This window comes from Pyrus communis, chromosome 8 (assembly GCF_963583255.1).
Source record: "Pyrus communis chromosome 8, drPyrComm1.1, whole genome shotgun sequence".
Taxonomy (NCBI): Eukaryota; Viridiplantae; Streptophyta; class Magnoliopsida; order Rosales; family Rosaceae; genus Pyrus; species Pyrus communis.
The window spans coordinates 6,677,964-6,701,705 of record NC_084810.1 but is presented as its reverse complement, the minus strand read 5'-3'; the positions used below and the strand labels follow the sequence as shown (position 1 = coordinate 6,701,705).

The following is a 23,742-nucleotide window of genomic DNA, read 5'->3' as shown; positions in this document are numbered from 1 at the left end:
GACCCTTCCACATACCAGTGAGTGGACTTTTGGTTTTCCGTATATACCTATATACATTTATTTTCCCAGAAATTGATTGAAAGGGTTATTTGTTTCATGTCATGCATTATATTATCGTTGTTGATGCACCATTAGCCACATTATTAGTTGCATACATATACATGTGCATATTGGGTGCTGTGGACGCACAGGTAAGTGCCAGGTAAGTGTCATTCATGTTTATATTTCAGTAGCGATTCGAGATGCTTAGAGAGCTCTTAACCTGCACCCCCGGTGTTAGTGCTCCCGCCCAGAGTAGGGCACAGTCTTTCACGTGATGTTCACCTCCCGCACCACACGCTTAGCTTGGATCCAAGTTAGGTGCACAGTCCTGTCGTACAGACCACATTAGGTGGTTCCGACCCGTAGGTGACCCGCGATTATTCGCACAGCCTTCACGTGATCGTAGCACTAGAGCGTTTATATGTATTACACCCAGGCCTGTCGTATAGACCACTTTAGGTGGTTCCGACTCGTGGGCAGGTTTAGTTATTGATTTTGATATTTGAGCTCTAGATGTAGCCGTACAGGTCACGTTAGGTGACTCCGGCTGCCAGATTATATGTTATTGATATGATTTATACCTGAGCACTTGCATTTCATTCTGAGGTTTCGACATGGCATATTCTTGAACATGATTGGCATATCTATATACATACGCACATATGTTCATTTTCTGGGAAGTATACAGGTTTTACGGCGAGGGGTTAGAATCTTGTTTTTGAAATGGTTTTTGAAAAGCTTTGTTTTTGCCCACTCACGCTTTTGTTTTGCGCCCCTCCAGGTTCTAGTTGTCTAGCAGGTTCGGTGGTTTCCCAGAGGGCTTTCCCGGCATTTCTGACAGACGAGCACCAGAGTAGGGTCACCTTCGAGTGTACTGTTGTCGTATCATTTTCTTTTGGACTGCTGTAGGCTTACGCTCTGAACTTGTGTCTCACTTACGCTAGCACTTGATTTTATTACTTTATGTTGCTAGTTTTTATTTATTCGTACTATTTGTATTACTATTTTATTAGCTTCCGCACCGTGCACATGGTTACGTCACCTCCGTGTGACGGCCAGCACTCCCTGATCTCGGTCGGGGTGTGTCATTATCAAGAAGTGGATTAAGCATTGAAGAAAAGAAAAAAAAAATCAGTGATTTTGCAAATTGGATTTTACAAATAGATGATGGAAAAATTAATGATATAAATAATGAAAATAATTCAAATGATAAAGACACATCTTTGATAGAAATACCTAAAGATTTGATAATTCATTCTTCTGCAAATCCAATTTATTCAATCTTTCTTGCAACTTATCCCAATTTTGAAAATTGTTTTGACAATTTTGTTTATTTAAGAGAACGTGCTATTGTAACACATGAACACAACTGTTACAGATATAAATAATTATATAATTGATTTGTTATATAATTATTGGATTTCAATGGTTTACCTGCACATAATTTAATTTTAAAAATAGGAATGCCAATTATGCTATTACGAAATTTAAATCAATATTTAGGTTTGTGCAATGGAACTAGATTAGTTGTTACTCAATTATTTGATAGGATTATTGAAGCTAAAATACATGCTGGAAACAATATTGGTCACAAAGTTTTCATACCAAGAATCACTCTTACAACAACTGAAAGTAAGTGGGCTTTTATTTTTAAAAGACACCAATTCTCGATCAAACCATGTTATGTAATGACTATTAACAAAAGTCAAGGATAATCTTTGAAACAAGTTGGCTTATATTGTGAAATCCCATCCTCAGAATTTCACTATTCATTATGTATCTCGTAATTTAAATTCGTATTTCACGTTTACGTTATTTTTATTACTTAATTTTAATTCTGTAAATTTTGGGAATTAAATCGAATAGTTATTGGGTTTGAATTTTCGTAATTAATCTTTAAGATTCGTTGATCTTTCAAGATCACAAGTAACATTTTCGAATAGATCTCGAAACCACGAGCACATAGGCGGAAGCCATTTGAGAGTCCGAATTTTGAACGGTATAGTTACGGACATTTGAAGTTGTTACTAAATTATAGATTTCTAATTTATTTTGAAACTCTGGCCTTGTGGGAAAGGGACCAATGAGATAAGAGAGTGAGGGACCAATTAGAAATAAGAGAGAAAAGGAGAACGAATCAGGAGGGAAGGAAAAAAAAAAAAAAAAAAGAGGACTGGATGCTGCCAGGTGGCAGGAGAGAAAAGGAAGGGAAGAGTGACCAATGGGAAGGGGGGAGTAAGGAGGGGAAATGAGAAACCCAAAAAAGGGGTCATTTTTCACCTACGAACCGCCATTTTGACCTGGCCATATCTTCTTCATCCGACTTCCGTTTTGGGTAATCTTGGTATCCATGGAAAGCTCTTGACAAGTCCTTCATCCCTGTTGTGTTAGATTTCCATTTTTCCTTTCCATTTTTCTAGGTCGAAGCCACAAAGTGCCGAGGGTTTTCCGGTGATTTTTCTCATTTTACGGTGATTCCGACTATGATTACTGTCGATCATCACTACCAATAGACTCCTCTCAACCCCTAGAGCAAGGCCCAAGTATTGGATGAGGTGTCAGAGTTCATTTTGGCGATGAATCGAGGAACCCCCATTTCTAGGACCTTCGGCGGGTTTGGATGAAATTGAGACACTTCCTGGTCGAATTGAACTTGGCCATAGGTATGAGAATTGCTCCCCTCATTGAGATATACTTGCCCATAAAATTTGGTAATTTTTGGAAATTGTTGAATTTTCCGGCAAGTTAAGGCTCCCGATCGCCACCGGCGGTGGCGCTTTGGCCAGTGGGCCGACGATGCCTTTCTAAGTTCAATTAGATGTCCTGAATTTTTATTTGATATTTTTATGACGTGGTTTGATCGTTTGAACCTAATTTCATTATGATATTTTACTTGATCAAAATATGAATCCACGATTCGATTGTTGGATCGTGATGAAATTTTAGTATGTAGTTCTAAAGGCATAATGTGGATTTTAGAAGATTACAAATCCAAAATCTAATGTGTGGATCTTCCGGATCAAATTACGTAGGGATATGGACCCCACCGTTGATTAGAAGTTGACTTTTGGTCAATAAGTATTGAATCATTTAAATTACTAAAATTAGTATTGCTAAAGACTTAGTGAGGCTTTGCGGACTTGTCTTGGTGAGTGACTTTAGTATATGTGATATGATTATTACCCTGTTTTCTTATGTTAGTATCCTTTGTGGGTATGACTTGGTTTTATAAACGTGTTTTCTGTTAAAATGTGATTTTATAATTGGTCGTCGATGTATTTTCATTAAATGTGATTTGATTCATGGATTGGAACTATTTGTGAAAAGGTGATTTGAAGTGCATAGTGAAATGTTTATGAATTGTGTTATAAATATACATTTGAAATGTTGAGAAATACGAGGGCTAGTAGGGGACCGTTACCCTAGTGTCACGGGGTTAGGTGACACCGAGTCTGCACCATGTTGTAGTGGTACATGGATGGTCTTGCTTGGTTAATCCGTGATGGGGGACCATATTATTTATGGATCTCACTTGGTTAATCCGCGACGGGCGATCCTTATGGCCATGTATACTTATGAGTGATCATGCTTGGTTAATCCGTGATGGGTGATCATTGCCTAACAGTTTCATAGGTGTGACTCTACTTGGTTAATCCGCGATGGGGGGTCATTAGTGGTCCTGCTTGGTTAATTCGCAATGGGAGACCATATTATTTATGGATTGTGTTTGGTTAATCCACGATGGGCGATCCTTATGGCCATACATACTTAGGGGTGATCATGCTTAGTTAATCCGCGATGGGTGATCATTGCCTAACAAATTTGTGGGAGTGACTTTGCTTGGTTAATCTGCGATGGGGGTCATTACCTACATGGTTACTCAGGGGTGGCTCTACTTGGTTAATTCGCTATGGAGGGCCACTTCCTGTTTGGTTACTTATGTAGGCTTCGGCAGAATTGCGTCCCTCTAGCCCTAGTTTTTAACGTACATATGAACGATGGTTTTTGAGAATCTTGGTGGTTTGAATGGGAAAAGCCGTTGGATGTCTGGGTGACTCCTTCAAAGTTGTTAGAGACTTGACTATGTTTTCATATTTACGAACTTATATTTGAGGTTTATAAACTGTGATCAATGGTCTTTCTTTTTATTGATTATAACATACTTGTATTATTGTCACTCACTGGAGCTTCGCAGCTTATCCGAGTTCCGTTTGGCGGGTGCACCATTCTCATGATGTAGGCACTGATTTTTCATATGATAGATCTGGGTAGATTATGAGAAACCACTTGATATTTTGGTTCCGTCAAGTGGTCCGGAATCCTTGCTCTCGCTCATTCCCATAAGGTTAGTCTAGAACCCTAGATTTGAGTAAATGAGAATTACTCACAATAGACCTTGTGAATATAAAATAGATTTACCATGTTATTGCTCATAATCCAAGTAGGAAATTATATAGAGTTCCTTGGTTAAATTCTTGAAATGATAAGTTATTGCATTGTTTGATTAACGTAATTAAATGCTAAGATCATGTATCTTTGATTCATGAATTGATTGATTGACAGGATTGTGGAATGACCTTGGTTATGGTTGTTATTATTATGATTATTTTAGTTGATCAATGTCGCTTAAGAATATTATGTGCTTCGTTGGTTATTTGATATGTTACATGCTGTGGATGGAAGTATTGTGCTGAAAACATGGAATTTATATGATGGATGGAATGAGAATCTTGAATGGCATGTTGGTTTGTTTTGTAGCTTGAGCTTGGTAATGTCATGCATGTCAAGTTCTAATAATTGATTACAGAATGCTATGTATGCTTGTTAGAATGCACCAGAATAAATGTCTAAATTAGTGAACGACGAACTATGAATGACTTGATCTCTAATGAGGGTACGTAGGCAGTCTAACGAGGAGGTTAGATGCAGCCATAAAGTATACGAAAAATTACTATGCGATTCGATTCTTGAGTTGTGATTTGCCACATCTCGGAGGCGAGATATGTTGAGATATGGGTATTTGGTGACGTCACGTATCGATCCTAGACGTATGTCGGGATCGGGGCGTGACATATATCTTCCTGAACTTGTTTTTACCCACGGTCAATTATATGTTGCATTATCTAGAGTGACATCAAAAGAAGGTCTAAAAATCTTGATAGGAAATGGAGAAAACAATGTAAATAACTATATTGCAAATATAGTATTTAAAGATGTCTTACAAAATTTACAATCAAACTGTTAGTTTACTTAATCCATATTTAAAACCTTATATATTTATTAGGTACAATTGAAACAGCTGCATAATGTTGTTTAACTATAGTTTTGAAATCACCACTCGGCATTATCACTATGTGCTTTTTATGAATGCAGGATAAATAGTGCAATCACTGCAAAGACAAGACAAAAAACAACGTTTACTCCATATCGGAAAGAAGGTTAGAATGGTTAATATAAAATCAAATTAGATCTTCTGTTTATATCATTAGATTTATCATTTGAATATGTAATTTAATTCTTTTTTTCTGTTTCAACGTTGGTCTCCATTTTATGTGGCTTTTGTCAGCAGCTTTCAAAACCCTTCTGCTTTACCAAGGTTTCCAACCTATCCTATCATCATTTTTTTGGCTGTCAAATCCATTTTCCACCATAGTTTTAAAATCTGGCTTTAATCTCATTAGTTTCATTCTACTTGAATAAATTTGTCTTAACATACAGTTTTCTATTGGAAAAAGAATTGACCTTTGAATAGGAGTTGTAGTCTTGGTTACTATAGCTAGACTAGCAACTAAAAACTCAAACCTTTTCCTATCTGTGAATGTTGATTCCTGTTTATTCAACTTAGATCAATTCATTTTTATTTTCAAGCTTTCAAATGTTGTAAACTATTTCACTTTTAAAACTGTGAATTAATGATTGCATGGGCCCATTTTCTTCAAAAAAATTGTCAAATGATGTCTCATGATACCAACTTCCCTTACAACGCCATTACGAATCCAGTCAAATGTAACATTATCATTCCCTTTTTCCAACATTTAGAATGGAATTTTTTTCTGGATTTTCCGAGTGAGTTCTGCATGTTTGTTGCCTCACAAGATTTTGATTCCATGTTTTTTTTTATGGCTTTTGTTAGTATCTCAGGCTTTTGTTAGTATCTCATGTGCTTTGGTTTTTTATTTCAGAAATTTTGTGCTTATTTTAGATTCGTTTCAAACTCAGTTGAAACCCATCTAATCCGGCATTTCCAGGTGAGTTTTGCACGTTTGATGCGTTTGTTTTTCAGATCATTTTTGTAACCATAAGGTATATAAATGTATTATTTGTTTTTTCCTTTTTTTTTTCATTTCTTGGATGTTTGCCGAAGAAACGATTGGCCTGAAACAAAGGAAGGCATTTATGGGATTATGCTTGGGAAACAAGACGATATTGACTGATTTGATAGTTTACCTATTGTTCATCCTTTTCATAGGTTTCAGTCTGACTAGAATGGCAGGTAATGTTGCTGCTATATTCATATTAAAATGGACATGAATTTGCTTATTGTTTGTAGCATTTTGTACCAATCCATCTTGCATTTTTTTCTTGCTCCTAGCGGTTGTTAAGCTTCTTACTCATAGCTTCTTATTCATAAATCTAATTTTATTTTTGTAGCTTAACAATTTTCAAGAAGAAAGTTAAGCTTGAAATTGAATTAAGGTATGAGTGCTTGCACTTATTTAAGATGTTGACTTCGTCCTTGCCTACCCTATATCCTAAACTACAATCATACGATTCAATAGTATGCCAAAACAATTCAGATTATTAATTTTCTTTTGCTAATATTTTACATTTAAATTCAATGTTTACTAATGTTTCTCTTCAGGGGAATCGCCTGTTACTAATGTAGATAACAACTATCTTCCTTTTGTTTGGTCTAAATACTTGACCAATTACTTAGCTGATCATTGATCGGTTCAGTTGGACATCCAAGAGTATCAATCTTGATGTCCCCACTAGAGATATACCCTCTCTACATGCCTTAATCGAGCCAACGAACACCTTGGCAATACATAAATTGTTAAATATATACATAAATCACTTTCATTACTTATTGGTTAGATTTAACAATTCCCCTACCTCCAAGATGTTTTTTGGCTTGGTTAAAACATGTAGAGAAAGTATATCTTTGGTGGGAGCTTCTCTATTTATACTTTTAGATGTCCATAAATTCCTTAGTGAACAATCAAGTAATTGGCCATGTATTTACAGTAAATAAAAAGAAGAAAATCTTTATCTACAAATTGATAACAGTCGATTCATCTGAAGAGAAAAGATGGAAGTGATGATTATTTGTCCAATTCATGGAAGCTGAAACAAATCAGCAAATTATATCTCTATATTACATAGAGACACCAAACCAAATATATCTGATCCATCTTTCTACAACATTCTTTATTTGTTTTTGCAAAAGCAATGTTATAGAACTAACTACCAATTGACAATATTATATTACATTTGACCAAAGAGACGATAATATATTATCATTGTCAATGATATCCATTGTAAGTATCTTTAGGAGGAAAAGAGAAGAGGATAAAACACGTACGTTCTTCTTCTTTTTTCTTTATGTGTGTTTTTTGGATGGAGGATGTGAGGTTGTTGGTGTTTGGCTTCTGTGGCTATGTTTGACTGTGTTTGTATTGCTATTATTATTCGTTTCAGGTTTGAGAGATCAAGAGAGAAAGCGTAAGAAACAGATGAAGGGAGGACATTGAGCTGAATGATCTCAGTCAAACAACAATCATAATTGTAAGCTCAAGAGTAACTGTTTTTGTGTTAGTTGCATGTCTTAGTAGTTAGCAGTCATTTCTTTTGCATTTGATGAAATCATTTGTATACACCTTTCGACTTGCTCTTTTAATTTATCATTCTACCAATTTTTATCTTATTTCTTTTAACATCTTTTTTTTTTTTTTTTCTCATTCAAATATGCATTACTGAAGCTTTGTTATGCTCCTAGCTCTCTTTGCTTCTATTGCCTACTATTATTTTCTACTATTGTAATAGAACTTTATACATATTTTATAAACTTTTAAAACCTGCAGCAATGCGCGGACTTAAACTAGTAATACTAAAATCCATTTTTGGGTACTATTTATGCAGTGTGTGCGGATGGATTTACCCCTCATTTTCTTCAGTGTTTTCTGAATTTGGTGGGATTGTGTAGTGAATTGACCATTTTGCCCTTGGTCATGTGTGTTGCGCGTGCGTGGCTATCGGTTTTCCAGGGAAAGATGCTGGCTCTCTTTCTTCGACCTCTTTTCTTCCTGCTTCAGTGCTCCATTTTCGATAGCCTTCCTCCTCTTTCAATCAAACAAAACCACCGCCAACTCTGCAAATTGCTTCTCCACCAGTTCGCCCAAATCCGGCGACCAGCTCCACAGTGATGGGTTCTTAGAGGATTGGAGTGAGTGAAAGCGGGTAATCAATCAATCAAAGAAAGAAGTGAAATTTTCTAGGAAAGTCAAGATTTTTTGTTTGATTTGTACATAGCGGTTTAGGGTTTAGGGTTTAATATACTTTTTCAAAATTTCTGTTAAATAATTCTCCTTTTGTAGTATTTGCATCACTTCAATTTTCGCCTGAAGCTTCAGTTCAATTGGTGCATGAATTTCATTGATTTCTTTGGTTTTTTTTTTTTTTTTTTTTTTTTAGGGTTTCGGTGGTTGAATAAAACCCAGAATTGGGGAACAGCGCAGTGAGCCGAAGGTGCCAATTTTTGTGTTTTTTACTTCATGCTTGAGTTATATAATTTTTTTTAGGAATAATTTTATATGTGATTAGTGCAGATTTTGTGTATAAGTAGCTAAATTTGGTCTTAGTATTTGTTCTTGAATTGTTTTGTTAGGGTTTCTTAAACCCTAGATTTGATTTGAGTCTGGTGAATATACTGTAGTGGGGGTATATGGAAGTATAATACATAAGTGGTGTGTGTGTTTGTGCGAGCGAGTCAGAACCAAGAGCATGTTTTCTTGGGTTTTTGTTGCTTTAGAATCTCACTCTGGTGAGTTACTGTGCAGAGGGTTGAGAAAAGAAAACACCTCTACATACGGAAGATTATGTCTAACTTTAGCATACTTGAAGCCAGTACGCTATGCCATCAGCTGTCTCTAATTTTGTAAACCGTTAATTCTATCTTAAAATTTGAAATTATGAATCCTTATAATTGAAATGCCAATGATCTGAAGCTCATGACTGAATTATTACAGTTCTGTAAGATTTATTGAATACTTTGTTCTAACTGTCTTTCGATGCAGAATCACTGCCACCAACAGCTCTGGCCGCGCAGTTCGTCATCGTCCATTATTCCTCCAAAATTCTACTCTCTTTGCTTTCTCTGACTCAGTGCATCTCTATTCTTCCAGGTACACCCATATCTATATCACAAATGACTGTTTATATGTATCTATTTGTTAGAGAAGGCTTTTGCCTTTCGGGTTCAATTTTATCTACTCTTTTTTAATTCAGCAATGGAGCTTGCATTATCGCATGAGAAATTGGCAAATGAAAGCTGCTCCACTTGCACAGTGTAAAACATTCATTGTTATTGTATGATGTCTTCTTAATATAAGATATGTATCGCTCAAAGATTATAAATTTAATAATTAAAGAACAAAAAAGGAATAAAAGTTCCTGAATTTAAAGCATGCGTCACAACGAATCATGAACCCCCCTTGGTGGTGGTGGGGTATTGTAGAGGGATACGGTACACATGCGTATAATTGGAATAAAATTATTAACATTGTTGTAATTATGTGGAACTAGGTTGTAAACCTGCGGCATCGCGCGGGTTTTTTGCTAGTATATACTAGAACTCAGTTGGGTCTGGAACTGTTCATCAATGGTGATAGGATGGAAATGCCCCTGATTTCTTCTCTGCTTGCCGTGCTGTTTTCACTTCTCTACAGTCAAAAGTCGGTTTTGCCCATTTGATCCACACTTTAATCATCGCTGGGTTCTCTCTTTCGACTGGGTTGCTTGCTTTACCTTTCATTTTCACTTTTCGTGTTCAGCATCTTTCATTTTCCCTTTCCTCTTCTTTTCTCCTCTCTCTTTCCGTCTGTGTTTGCCCTTGTCGATCTCTCTATCTATTTCGTTTCGATTCCGATCCGATTGTTTGTGAGTGATTAGTATTGGCAGTCGCAAGGACGCGGTGGATCTGCAGGTAAGAGTTCTACTCTGTACAATAGTTACGAACTACAGTTTGTGTTCGGATGGTTGTGATTCATGTTAAACGATCTTGGTGATTGGATCTTTTAGATTGGATTTTTGTGGTTTTGAATTTGTGGGATTTTTAGGGATTTCTGGGTTTTTTTAGCTTTTGAGTGTTGGGGATTTCTGTCCCTTTCGAATTAGCCCTCCCTCGCTCTCAATTTCCTCCCCTTCACCAATCATCAGAAGCCAATGATACTCAGAGTTCCCCATCACTGAACTCCATTTGAAAACCTTCTGGAGCGACTTCTCCTCACCAAGTAGCCACTGTGCTCCAGATCTTTCCAGTTGAAATTCCTCTTCTTCACCCTTCCATGTTGAATTTCACATCAACATTGGATTCGAGTTTTTCCGGCGATGGCCACCATCCAGGTTAGTCTAGGATTCTTATCTTATAGCTGTATTGCATGTTAAAATCTGTTTTGAATTTGTGATATAATAAAATTAGGCTTTAGAAAAATTTCATGATTTTGTCTAATTAAATTTAAGGATTAAATTTTTTCATTACAGTTCTGGGTTTGTTGTGGGGAGAAGGGCCGGGGGGGGGGGGGGGGTGGGGGTGGTTTGAATGTGATTTACAGAACTTGGTTGCATGGACTACACCCCAAAGATTAGCCACAGGGTGCTGGTTGAATTGGCCGAACACAGAAAGGAATTAGAGAAGACAAAAGTCTGTTCATGATACTCTGAGCATCCGGTAGTTTTCTACTTTGGTTAATTGGTCAAATTTTATTTAGGTCCTAGAAAGATTGGGAGGTTTATGAGATATGTATTTGTGCAGGATAAAGCTTTGGATGCTTTAGCAATTGAGGACAAGAGAAGGCAATATGCTGCTGCGGAGAACTATCTAGAAGATGTATTGCATTCAGCTCTAGCCACTTCAGAGTAATGTACCACTAGACTTTTGTTATATGATTGTGTCTGTAAAACTATGTAGTTTTGTTTGCATTATTAAAGAACTGGTAGATCAAACTCCAAAAGGGTATTAACAAGGCTTACTTGATTCAATGAGTGTGAAAGTTTTGAGTTTTGAAGAAGTAGAGGAGGAGAGTTGTTTACCAAACAACATTATCCATGTATTAGGATGTTCATTCCTTTGTACTGAAAAAGAAATTACGAAAGTTGCTACTTCTCTCTTAGTGATTAAGTTTGAGTTGGATGCTTAATTTTATGCTATTAGTGTGTTGGTTCTTCTATAATTGTATTTCCCGTGGTTGACTATCATTCATGTTTTATGGTTCTCCATCAGATGTTTTTTTGTGTCTAGAGTCTAGACTCTAAACACGATGGCACCTCAATACAGTAAGCTTGGGTATTAAATATAATTGTCAGAAGACGTATTGGAAGATGTTTTTTATGGTTGCATCCTTCTAACTTATGTCATTTTCTGTAGTTTTCTTCCTTGCTTTCAGATTTAGGACTTGACATCCGTGGAGCACATGTCTTCTCAACAATCAATGGCTACTCTTTAGATGTACTCTGGTCGCATCCTTCTAACTTATGTCATTTTCTGTAGATTTCTTCCTTGCTTTCAGATTTAGGACTTAACATCCGTGGAGCACGTCTTCTCGACAACCAATGGCTACTCTTTAGATGTATTTGTGGTGGATGAATGGATGGTCTGTTGAGGTAGTTTTCTTTTACTATGTGACGTGTTTATCGTCATTCACTGTGTATTGGGTTTTCCAATTACATGAGTTCTTTTATCTTTGTTGTATCTTTTGTCAATAATTTTAGTTGTTTTCATACATTCTATGCTTTAATCATTAGTCAGTGGATTTTACCTCTTTAATTTCCCTGATAATGGGGATGGTTTTGATGACATCTTTCGAGGATACCAATAAGCAAAGCCATTTAATTGATCAAATTGGGTGTGAAAAATCAAATTTTGGCTGTGGTTGAGGTAAACATGAACATGGAGTGACAGAACACACACGCATTCTCTTCTATGGACGTTTCCTGACTCCAAGTGCTTTTATACGTATTTTAGTCCTTGCTAATTAAGATTTGTGGTTTATCTTCCCTGCACTCTATATTTTTGTACTTTTTTTCTCTTTTCAAAATCTAATGAAGCAACTAGAAAACCCTTCAAACTTTCAAAATTGAATAATAGTATATAAAATAAGAAACAACTGACCTTTTCTATATGAAACCTCAATAGCACGTTCATAGAATGTGAACCTTAATTTTGCTTGCAACTATTAGAAGGCTAAGAGTTAAAAGGAATTCAAGTTTCATATAAAATTTTATATGCGTTGGTCTGTTACATCTGTCTACTTTGCTTATGACTTACCCTTCTCTTTTCCCTTATCAATAAAAGTTTATTGATTGCAATTGTTAAATGTTACCAGGATGAGAAGGGGATCACCGATTTGAAATCAACACTCCCAAGTAAACATAAGAAAGAGAATTTTTTTTTTTTTTTTTTTTTTTTTTGGTACAAAGTTGAAAAGGATTTAGTAGCTGTGACAGACTAATTTTTGAAACGTGGATGGGCATATTCACCTGGGGTGAGTGGACTCTCCTGCTTTTGCTTTTTCTTTTGCTTCACTTTTCATACCCGTGTGATTTCGAATCTCCCTATGCCTATAGTTGGGATATTATGTCCAATGAGCTTATAATTCGAAAGTTCCCAATATTTGGTGTCTGGATAATTGAATCTGGAAGCAGTATACATGTTTGTATTTGAATAAAATTGTAGCAATTGTGAGTGACATAATTCATGTCCTTGGAAGAGATCTTATTATAGATTTTACAAAACTTTGGGACAGATTCACTTTTTCATATCATGTGGGGTATTTGGAATACCTGTACTTGGAAGTGACCATTTTATGGTTTTTCACAAAAAGGGACATTAATATCACTTTCTCATATGGTTCTTTACTAATAAGAATCTGTAGTGTAGGGTATTTGATAAGCATCACAATGGATTCATTTGACATCTAATCTCTCATCTTTTGTTTCTTATTGAACATAAATATGTAAATAAATTTTGATATGGATGTAAATAGATTTTAATATATTTCACACATTTAACATAATTTTAAAACCTGCGGCATTGCGCGTGCTCAATTGCTAGTGTGCTCTAAACCCAATAATATGATGATACTTTACAAACATTTCACATGTATTTTTAAGCAAACAATATTATCTACACTGAGGGGTAGGGGTGGGCTTAGTCTCATAATGAGCTAGCAATAATGTGGTTGAAATTTGTTTTTGGTGAGTATCGAACCTATACCTCTCATTTACAACTGAAGAAGAATAGTACTAAACCGTAACATCCTCGTCTCATCAACTAGACTCCCACACCCCCCAATCTTCCTCGATAGCCCTTACCTTCCTTCTCCATCGATCTAAGGAATATGTAATTATGAGAATGTGATCTATAGAAGTTAGATTCATGAGACCATTCTCTTTTGTACACATATCCTAAACGTTCATGATCATAAGATTGCCAATTGGGCATTAACTATCCATTAAGATCAGTATATGCTATGTCTTCTCTCCGGAAGAGTGACTGGTCTTGAGTCATTGGTGTAATTGACATCAATACAAATATATAGGTGCTCAATAGAGAATGAGCCTATTGAATGCAATCAACAAGGAGTTCTCATACTCATGTCACATGAGAACACATGGTTGGGATAATGCAAAGTAGTCATTTCACTTGACGCATCATAGTTAGGGGTGGGCACGGGCCGTGCTAAGCCCAATTTTGAAGGAACCAAACCTTACCCATTGTAAATTGTAACGAGGAGAGCCAGGCCAGGTACAAAGATTTTTAGTTTTGGAACTAGACCTTACTTAACATGTTTCAAACGGGCCGGTTTACGGGTCCAACTCTATTTTTTTTTTCCAATTTTTTTAATTATTTTAAAATGGGGTAGCAGCTGCTACACTGCAGTGCATAGCAGCAGCATCACATATTACACATTAGGAGTAATGAAACACAGATTGTGCACATCAACATATAAATATAATCCCAAATCATTGACATTAGAGTTCTCAAAGATACCATGATCCCATTTTAACTTTGGTTAAATTCCTAAACTAATACCAGCTGATGCTTAATCCTAATTTCGACCCCATCCACGCAAATCATTTGAATAAAAGATTTGAAATTGGAACATAACAGAGGTCAAGATTCCCAACCCAACAAAATCCCTAAATCTAGAAAACCCTAATTTAATTTTCAATCCTAAATCCCTAAAATATAATACCTTAAAAAACTATGAATCTGAGTCATATAGAGGGGATGGGTAATTAGTTCTTCGACTTCATTGTTCGTCCCTTCGAGTTCGAAAGAGGGACTGATTTCGAGAGAGTGAGTGAGAGAGAGACACATAGTAGAGGTTTAGGGTTACATTATAAATCAAGGAGTACCAGATCATCCATCACAATTGCATTTCCCATATGAATTCCTTGCATGTATTCAAAAATTAAACCTACAAAAAAGGAAAAAATTCGCCATAAATTGACAAAAAAAAGAGGAGAGCGGCTTTCAATTACCTTGGATTGAGGTCTGATGATGATGTCGGCGAACGGAACTGGGATGGTGAGAGCAATTTAGGAGGAGAGATCAAAGTGTGAAGTAATGGAAGAAAGGGAAACCAAGTAACTTTGTCTGAGTCTGTGTATTTGAGAAGATTGGGATGAGGATAAAACTCTAATCCAATTAATTGTATGCTAGAAACGTGCCGGGCCGGGGGCCCGTTCCCTTCTATTTTTAGAACCACCTCGCCCTACTAATTTCGTATACCGCCCCGCCCCAATCCGTTTTGTGTTTTGTGTTTAGAATCGTGGGTACGAGGCCTGACCTGTAGGTCTAGAACCCGTTTGCCCACCCCTAATCATAGTTATCTTGTGATTAGGTCCTTGATCTTTGACAGTGTCAAAGACACTCTATCAGAGGGTGTGCACGACATAGATGGGGTTAAGCTACTTAACTGTGAAGGCAGGTGAATGCGCAATAAGGAATCTCTAATGTTCAAACCATTGAGAGAGAATACTCTATGATACAATTAAGAATCTTCGGCCAAGTATGAATGAGATTTAAGAAGTCGTTCCAAATCACATTTAAGGTAATCATATAAGTAAGAGAATCATATTGGATAGTAGACATGAATAAACTATCAAACCAAACAATTGTTCAAGAGTATTGTATTAGAGAAAGACAATATTGCATTTGTAATCCCAAACTGAATAGGTTCTCCAGCATCTTCTGATTAGCTTAGGTAGCCATGACATATTGCTAGGTGTCACTCATGGCTTGTAGAAACCCTAAAGGTGTATAATCACTAAAGGGAGGATTGAAAGTAAGTTTCAATTCACAATCAATTAGAAAATGTTTTGATCGCTTACTGCCTCGGTAAAAGGAGCCTAATGGATCACACACCGTGTAACGTAAAGGTTGTTGGATTTAATGAAAATGAGTAAGAATAAGTAAATAGTTCAATTATTTGTGGTTAGAATTAAGTTAATTAATTAAACGAATAAGTTCGTTTTAGACCTTGGGTTAGTTTTGAGCCTTGCTAAAAGGAGCCTCATGCCCATAATCTTAAGTTGTATGACAACTTAAACACAAAAGGGCACAAGCCCCTCTAACATAGTGAGGCTGGCCATAGAGAGGGTTGCCTTTATTTTCAAGTTTACCACTCAATTGTTGGATGGTATATAAGTGAAGTTATAAGGCTTAACCTCATTAGGGTTTTCCAAGATTGAAAGAGAGAAAAACACAAAGCGCTCTTCTTCCTCTAGGAGGCTAGCTACCATGGGAGTTTTATTAGTACTCTTTAGTCCCATGGTTTCTCATCTTCTTCCTTCACCATCTTTGGTGTCAGAACTCAGAGGTCTCCAACTTTAGGGACTTCTGGAAAATCATTCAAGCATCCAAATTGAAGAATCCAAGGAGGCTACAAGATGAAGATGAAGGCCATGAAGTCCTAACTCAAGGAAAGGAATGAAGACCCTCTCATTGGTGATTAGCCTTTGCTCATGCAAAGAGGAACTCTAAAGGTATAAAGAAATCTCAACTCTATCTCTTTGATTTGAGTTGAGTCTTGGTTCATCACAACTACTAGGTTTTGAATTTCATAGTTAAAGTTTTGTTTCAAAGTGCATACAAACATACTTCTGCCATTTAATTGTTAAATGCATGCAATAAGTTGCTTAATGAACTTAGTTTTTTACAAATTTTCCTTCAATGGTTAAACTTGGAGAAGGAAGAAAAGTGGGGGAATACATATATTTAAACGTGCACACTGTGGTTCTTCCGCTTCTTAACAAACTAGTTTGAATCTCCCCGATATTCTTTTTTTTCTTCATATTAATCATTAACTCCAACAAGAAGTTCGTAAAAAGTATCAAGCAGTTTTGACCCCAAAACAATTCTGTATGAGTTGAAGTGTCTGACCACCACCACACTTAGCTTATTTTTAGGTGATTTCTGCTTATAGTTTGTACAAGCCCCTAAAATTTCAGGGCCGCCCTGATGCTAACCTTGAGCAACATACAATTTATTATCTGACCATAAAGTCGCAAATATGCACTGTCCCCTAGGTTAAAATTCACTACCAATCTGGAATTTATCAGCAATTGAGAAAACCTCCAAATTTATTGACTGAATAATATGAAAATTACAACCCAAAGGTCAAGTCCGACAGTAAAATGCTAAGCGCTTCTATTGGGCCTGTTGGAAAGAACATACGAATCACTCGTAGCCTCATTCAAAAATTGTTCAACAAGGCACTGTGCATATACAAAGACTTTGGTAAAGAAAGATGTATATCAATGTAGTATAGAAGAATAACCAAATTTTCTTTTATCATTTTCGCCTGCTTCGAACCATCTATAAAGAGCCCCATCTATTGGTCAATAACAGACAGACCACCTGGATCTGTATATCAAACTGCTTCTTTCCTGACCACGCACGCGTTAGGTGTTTAACCTATACACAACTAAACGACCCTTATCGAGGCACCAAAAGCGTAATTGATATTTCATTGGTTGAAGACGACTGGTTACCTGCTTCGTGTGATTCCATTTTTGTAAAGAAACCAGGTTGTTTGGGGTGGGCCAATGGAATCTCACTTCCCAACATTATAACCACAGACGCCATGTTTGGCCTGTCCTCAGGATGATGTTGCACACATAGGAGACTAACGTGGATGCAACGTAACGCTTCTGATAGCATACATGAGCTTGCTAAACATGTATCAATCAGTTCTAAAGGCCGGCCTTCGTTCCATAATTTCCATGCCTGAAACATGTCAAAAAACTCCGTCAATTGTTATCCATAGGTCTCTGTGTATGAAGTTTAGTCTTGCTACTTACATGTCCAACAAGGTTTTGGCTGTGGTTTGGATGGTAGAATCCCTTGTTTTTTATTCCACTTATGACCTCCAAGACCAAAATACCAAAGCTAAAGACATCTGATTTGACAGAAAATAGCCCATCAAGAGCATATTCCGGTGCCATGTAACCGCTGTAAAACACAGAAACATCATAGAGCAGTGAGAACATAATAATCCACCGATGAGAATGAAAAGTAGATCGTGGCAATAATTTCAAGAGAAACGTACTATGTTCCAACCACTCTGTTTGTATTTCCGCCAGTCTGATCACCTCCAACTAATATTCTAGCCAAACCAAAGTCTGAAATTTTCGGATTCATTTCATTATCAAGTAAAACATTACTTGCTTTCAGATCTCTATGAATAATTCTTAGCCTGGAATCTTGATGCAGATAGAGGAGACCCCGAGCAATTCCACAAATAATGTCGAAACGTTTAGGCCAATCCAATAGCAATTCTCCTGTTTGATCTGGCAAGTTCAATCGAAATCCAACTTCAGTTCTGTATACAAACCTATATATGAAATTATTTTAAAGCAACCATATTTTATAAGGTACAATGTTTCAAACCGAAAAGAAAGGAATCCAGGCTTTTGTTGGGCAGGTATTCATAAATCAGCATTTTCTCCTCTCCTTGAACACAACATCCAAGAAGCTTTACGAGATTTCGGTGCTGAAGCTTGGCAATCATTATAACTTCATTCATGAACTCATTAAATCCTTGGCCAGAACTTCTTGAAAGCCTCTTCACAGCAATTTCTTGTCCATCTACTAGCGTCCCCTGAAAATTTACAGTATTTCAATATAACGAAACACAGGATGAAGTGACTGTTTGTTAGTTTGGCCTGTATTATGAAGCAGATTACAACTTTACCTTGTAAACAGATCCAAAACCACCTTCTCCGAGCTTGTTATCGCTTGAAAAGTTATCTGTAGCAGTAGCTATTGTGGTCACGTCAAAGAGAGGAAGCTCCAGGTCCTCCTTTGGTTCCGCTTCATTGTTCTGATTTGTTTCTCTTACTTCTGTTTTCTCATGTATTCGAATGGACTTCACGTTAGCTATGTAAGATTAAGCAAATTAAAATTTGTATACGCAGATGGAATATGTACTAGGTTAACCATATCTCTCAACCAAATTATATTCGATAAAATCTTAAATACTTTTCTTTCAAATACTCATCCATCTCATCCAAATAAAATAAAAAACATCCGGGACCAGAATATTTAGCTATAGCCTTCAAGTAAGAGTAAGCCAACTAAAACCTATATATGCAGATGGAACATGTGCTAGTTTAAGCCAACTAAAACCTATATATGCAGATGGAACATGTGCTAGTTTAAGCCAACTAAAACCTATATATGCAGATGGAACATGTGCTAGTTTAAGCATATCTCTTCTAACCAAATTAAACACAACAGAACTTCAAATCCTTTCTCTCAAATATCTATTCAAATACAATCAAAGAACATCCACGGATAATGTGCAAAGATGGCTCATTCCACTTCATCTACCTTTTAATTTTGTCCTCCTTCGGTGAATGTAATATCCAGCTAACAGAAGACCAGAAATTATTGCTGCTACGGTAATTGCAACTATCATTGCTGTCTTCCATCGACGATCATTGTCTTCTTCATGATTGTAGACAAAATAAAATTGCAACGAAAACAGAGAACAGGGAAAAATTAAGGTCAATTAGTTAATTTTGATAGAAGCAGAATGGACTTTGTTTCAGAGCAAATTTCCATACCTAACTCAGAAGCTGACATTCGAATATATAGCTCCTGCCCACCAACCAGAAACTGCCTGATATCTATTAGGTCACCGAACCAGATGACACAACCAGTGCCTCCTCCTCTGATATCCGAGCTTGTATAAGCCATACATGAACAGTTGTTCAAGCATTTGATTCTGCATTCCTGGAGATTTATAGTTTTGTTCACCCAAGAATGTGTAGTGTCTGGTAATTTCAATCCAGAAAATTTAACAAACCCATCTTTATCTCTTCCTTGGCAGCTCAATGGTTTCTTCCGCACACATCCTAAAGACCAGTCGGTTAAATTCCATTTTTCTTGGGACACAGGCTTGAATCCTTTCAGGCATTGGCAGACTGGATTCTCACCTATGATACATTTTCCATTGGCTCCACAAAAGCCATAATGATCACACAAGTCCCTAGGTACCGATGAATAGGCCCTCCAAGTTTGATCCGCTTCAATCCATGTAGATCGATCACGCGACCTGGTGGTTTGGTTCAAAACTATTCTTGAGATTACAGACTTATCTTCAAGGTTGTACATGTAGTACACTTCATCTTCATTATACACAAATTTGAAACTATAAAGTGGATTAGGCTTTAATTCTGGTGAACCACTGAATCTCAGGCCGTTCCATGGGCCAGTACGATAGAATTTTGCAGTGCCTATACGCACATACGCCTCAGGATATGTATTAAGTTGCATTTGGATCCCGTAAGTGAAATCTCCCGGACAAGGGTCTTCTGCATTTTTCCATGCTGAAAAACTCCGTTTTAGACCAGTCCTCAAGTCCCATCCCATCTTCATTCCTGGTAACAACGTATCAGAAGGATAATCGAAGCTTTGCCACGAATAGGTTCCTGCGACGACATCTCTTAGGACTAAATTACCAGAATCCAAAAGCTCTACCCTTGCACTTTGGACATTTTTAACTGAGCTTGTCCACCAAACGACGCTCTTGTTCTGACCCAACAGCACAAGATTACCTGTGCCGTTTATCACCAACATGCCGGAAGAATCATTGATGGGTTTGCATCGGTTTGCAACCCAAACAACAGTTCTAACTGGAATGTTCTTGTACCAAATCCCCAAGTAACGGTTCGTGGAACTACCTGAATTGAAGAAACCAAGCTCAAAGCTTCCATCTTTCGAAACCAAGGTCGTGCCATCAGGAACAGACTGGGAGGGGCTAATGCTGTTAACTGCAAAGCAAATTGTGGATAACATGAAGAGCAAATTAGTACCGATCACCAACGAAAATAAAAGATGAACCATTGAACTTTTGTTTTTGATCTCCCTTCCTACTGGGTTTGATCCAAGTTAAGGATAGAACTAAAAAAGACCCCAGTGATCGTTAATTCAGAAGATAGGAGATGTATGTCGTGCAGGATTGGTTATTGACCGGCAACTACGTATAAGCAAAACTTGGACACGTGTGGGTAAGCAGGAGTGGCTGCCGAATTGTTCAGCGGCTAAGTTTTGTTCTTTCCGTAAAGCAGTCAAGAATATGCATTTTCTCGTTCAAGCATCAACAGTGGTGGAAAATGAATGGTTTTCAAGCAAAAAAAAATAAAAACAAAACTGAAAGTCTTTTATTACCTGCTGACTCGACCCATCGCGTAACCGTATTTAGCTCGGGCCATTTGTGCTCATATTCACTACCGTCTTCACCAACGTTATTCTATTACAAAAATTATAAAATTGAAACTCATTTAATAATAATAATTATAATGATGAACATGTTAATTAATATTTTAATAATAATTCAATTATCAATAAATATTTACAAATTTTAATTTAAAAAATTAATCTGACTAACATTACTCTAGCAAGATATTTCCGTACAATCGATTCATACCCTGGTAGGTCAAAAGAGTGCATCAATGATATGAATGAAAGACCAACTCCTTGGAGTCCTCTCAAGTTTGTACAGGCTGGGTATATCTTGGTCGTTGTTTTCTGCCATGTGAATATGGCAACCTGTCAATGTCACTATCAGTCGCCGTGAAGGTTGAATATTAACAGAGGAGCAGGGGAGTAAGATTCTTCTCCATCTTCTTCATTTATATTTGAATGATCACATTTAAGTGATATTAACATTTCATAATATTTGTTGTAGAAAGTAAAAATAAAATGAAATGTGTGAGAGGATGAGAGAAAATGAAAGAGAAATAGGAAGGAAGAAAATTTTATTTTGAAGTTCAGAGTTCATGAGAAACTAAAAGGTCTAAAACAAGTTTTGGGTTTTTTTTTTTTTTTTTTTTACAGATGACATTGCATATATAAGAAAGGAAGCTCGAACGTTATTCCTTGGCTACAAAACAACAAGCAAACCCCTAGAATTCTCTAGGAAGGAAGAAAGAATAAAGTCCAATTTGACTAATAATAGGAATAAGATTACAAACCTAAGGCCAGGATGACCTATTTATAATGTTCTTAACCTAGAAACCCTAGCAAAACCAAATAAGAAAGGAATTAAACAAATAATAAAATATTAAAAAGATCTTAAAATATTAAAATCCCGTTTTTGGTAATTAAAAGGTAGAATTAGGCCAAATTTTGACTCCGGCCAATTGTGAATCAACAAATATACATTTTCGGAATATGATAGCAGCAAATAAACTTTTAACACGCGAATTACCAATTCTCCAATTACTTTTCTTGATTGCTCGCCGCTTCATTCTTTTACTTTCATTGCATGTGAAATAACCTTATTTCTATCCAACATCATCAGATTTTGAGGTCTGTCTTCAATGCTACGTAACACTCAAGTACAAATGTTTTAGCTATTAGATTTGATTTCTACAACTACTACATCTTTTATTTTCAACCTCATATATTCATCTTCCGTATTACTCAAGTTACATACCATGGTAGCAATATGTTCACAACAATGTATTTTCCATGATAGCGATGCTAGAGTGGAAGTGACATTGTTGTTTTAATTTTTTTTTTTAAATAATGCTAGGAAGATTAAATTTTTACACCAAATTTTGTAAACCAAATGATGTAGTTGTTGATAATTGATTATTATTTAAATATTGATTAACATGCTTATTTCATATTAATGACATATTACTTAATTTGCAAATTTAATTTAAAATTTTAATCTATCTAGCACTACTCTTAAAAAATATGTTACATGTCAATGAACAAAATTTAATCTATCTAGCAGTACTTTTAAAAAATATGTTACATGTCAATGAAGAAAAATTGCAGATTTTTTAGACAAATTTAAAATTTCGAAAGAGGATTGAAAGCAGAAAATTGGGTATTGGGTACTCGAGTGATGGTTGGCAGTCGCACGCCAGCAAAGAGGATGATACAGCAGGGCTGCAGATGTGGCTTTTCTTCTTCTGGCAGCGACAACGAAAGTGATCTCACTCTGATTTGTTACCTCTCTTTGCGTTTTTATTGTTGGTTTATTTTGTTATTGAAGTTTTGTGTAAAATAAACAAGGAAATGAATTGGCTGCTGAAAGATTCAACAACATCTTCTACTGTCAATCAATCACGGTTGGATACGTGTCCAAATTTGATTAAAAAATTTACAACTTGGACACGTGTCTAGCCATGATTGGTTGGCAGCAGGAGGTGCTGCTGAATATTCAGCAGTCAAGTCTTGTTCAATAAACAATGTGGTCCCGATTTTGTTTGGTAAAAAGGGAAAAGGATCCTCGTCGGATCCTTTTTCCATGATCGTGGTCGTTTATTGTACATCATATGGTCGGTTTTCGTTAGATACTATTTATATTTAATTTTAAATTTTAAATTTTGAAATAATTTCTGACCTCACGATGTATGATGAACGGTCACGATCACGGGATTTCCAGGAAAAGAATCCAGCAATGATCCTTTTCCGGTAAAAGGGATTCTCACACATCCTTTGTCTATTTTATTTATGTCTAACATGGATGTGCACATGTAGAAAAAGACTAACAAGGGTGCATGTGTGTTGCTGCGAGATTGAAAATTGTATAACACATGTAGAAGTTCTAAATTTTTTATATATATGTGTATATACATTTGACAATACTATTCACATGCATGTGCAAATTTATATACAACTCTACCAACAATAAGGAACAAAATAGGTGTCCATGGGCAAAATGAAGTTTATGGTTATAAATTGTCAAATTCCATACATGTCAAACTTCATTTAGGAAGCTGGAATCGTAAAGAATAAAGTGATAAACATTCAAAGACAATTCACAATATGAAACCGTTGCTTCACTAAATAAGCAGTACCAACAAAATCATGCTTGTTTTGCTGCAAAAGAACAAAGTAGAAAAAGGGAAACAAATATTTATTTCTTTTTTTATATTCTGTGGAAAAAACTT

General features: G+C 36.3%; 1 protein-coding gene and 1 non-coding gene across 3 annotated transcripts; one reads left to right on the top strand and one right to left on the bottom strand.

Moving 5' to 3' along the window:
* Positions 1-7,354: 7,354 nt before the first annotated feature.
* Positions 7,355-7,457, top strand: LOC137743959 (small nucleolar RNA Z103). The gene has a single exon (XR_011069564.1). It is a non-coding gene; the product is annotated as a small nucleolar RNA Z103 (small nucleolar RNA).
* A 9,327-nt stretch (positions 7,458-16,784) lies between these two features.
* On the bottom strand, positions 16,785-20,787 carry LOC137741694 (G-type lectin S-receptor-like serine/threonine-protein kinase At4g27290). 2 transcript variants are annotated; one of them, XM_068481401.1, is made up of 7 exons: positions 19,396-20,787; positions 19,160-19,276; positions 18,522-18,670; positions 18,218-18,428; positions 17,877-18,117; positions 17,629-17,779; positions 16,785-17,554 (listed from the first exon to the last, which is right to left on the bottom strand). In XM_068481401.1, the coding sequence occupies exons 1-7, from the start codon at positions 20,675-20,677 to the stop codon at positions 17,264-17,266; spliced, it is 2,442 nt and encodes an 813-aa protein (XP_068337502.1). In that variant the 5' UTR covers positions 20,678-20,787; the 3' UTR covers positions 16,785-17,263. The 2 variants fall into 2 exon arrangements, with proteins under 2 accessions (XP_068337502.1, XP_068337503.1); XM_068481402.1 differs by having other exon boundaries at positions 19,160-19,273.
* Positions 20,788-23,742: the final 2,955 nt, after the last annotated feature.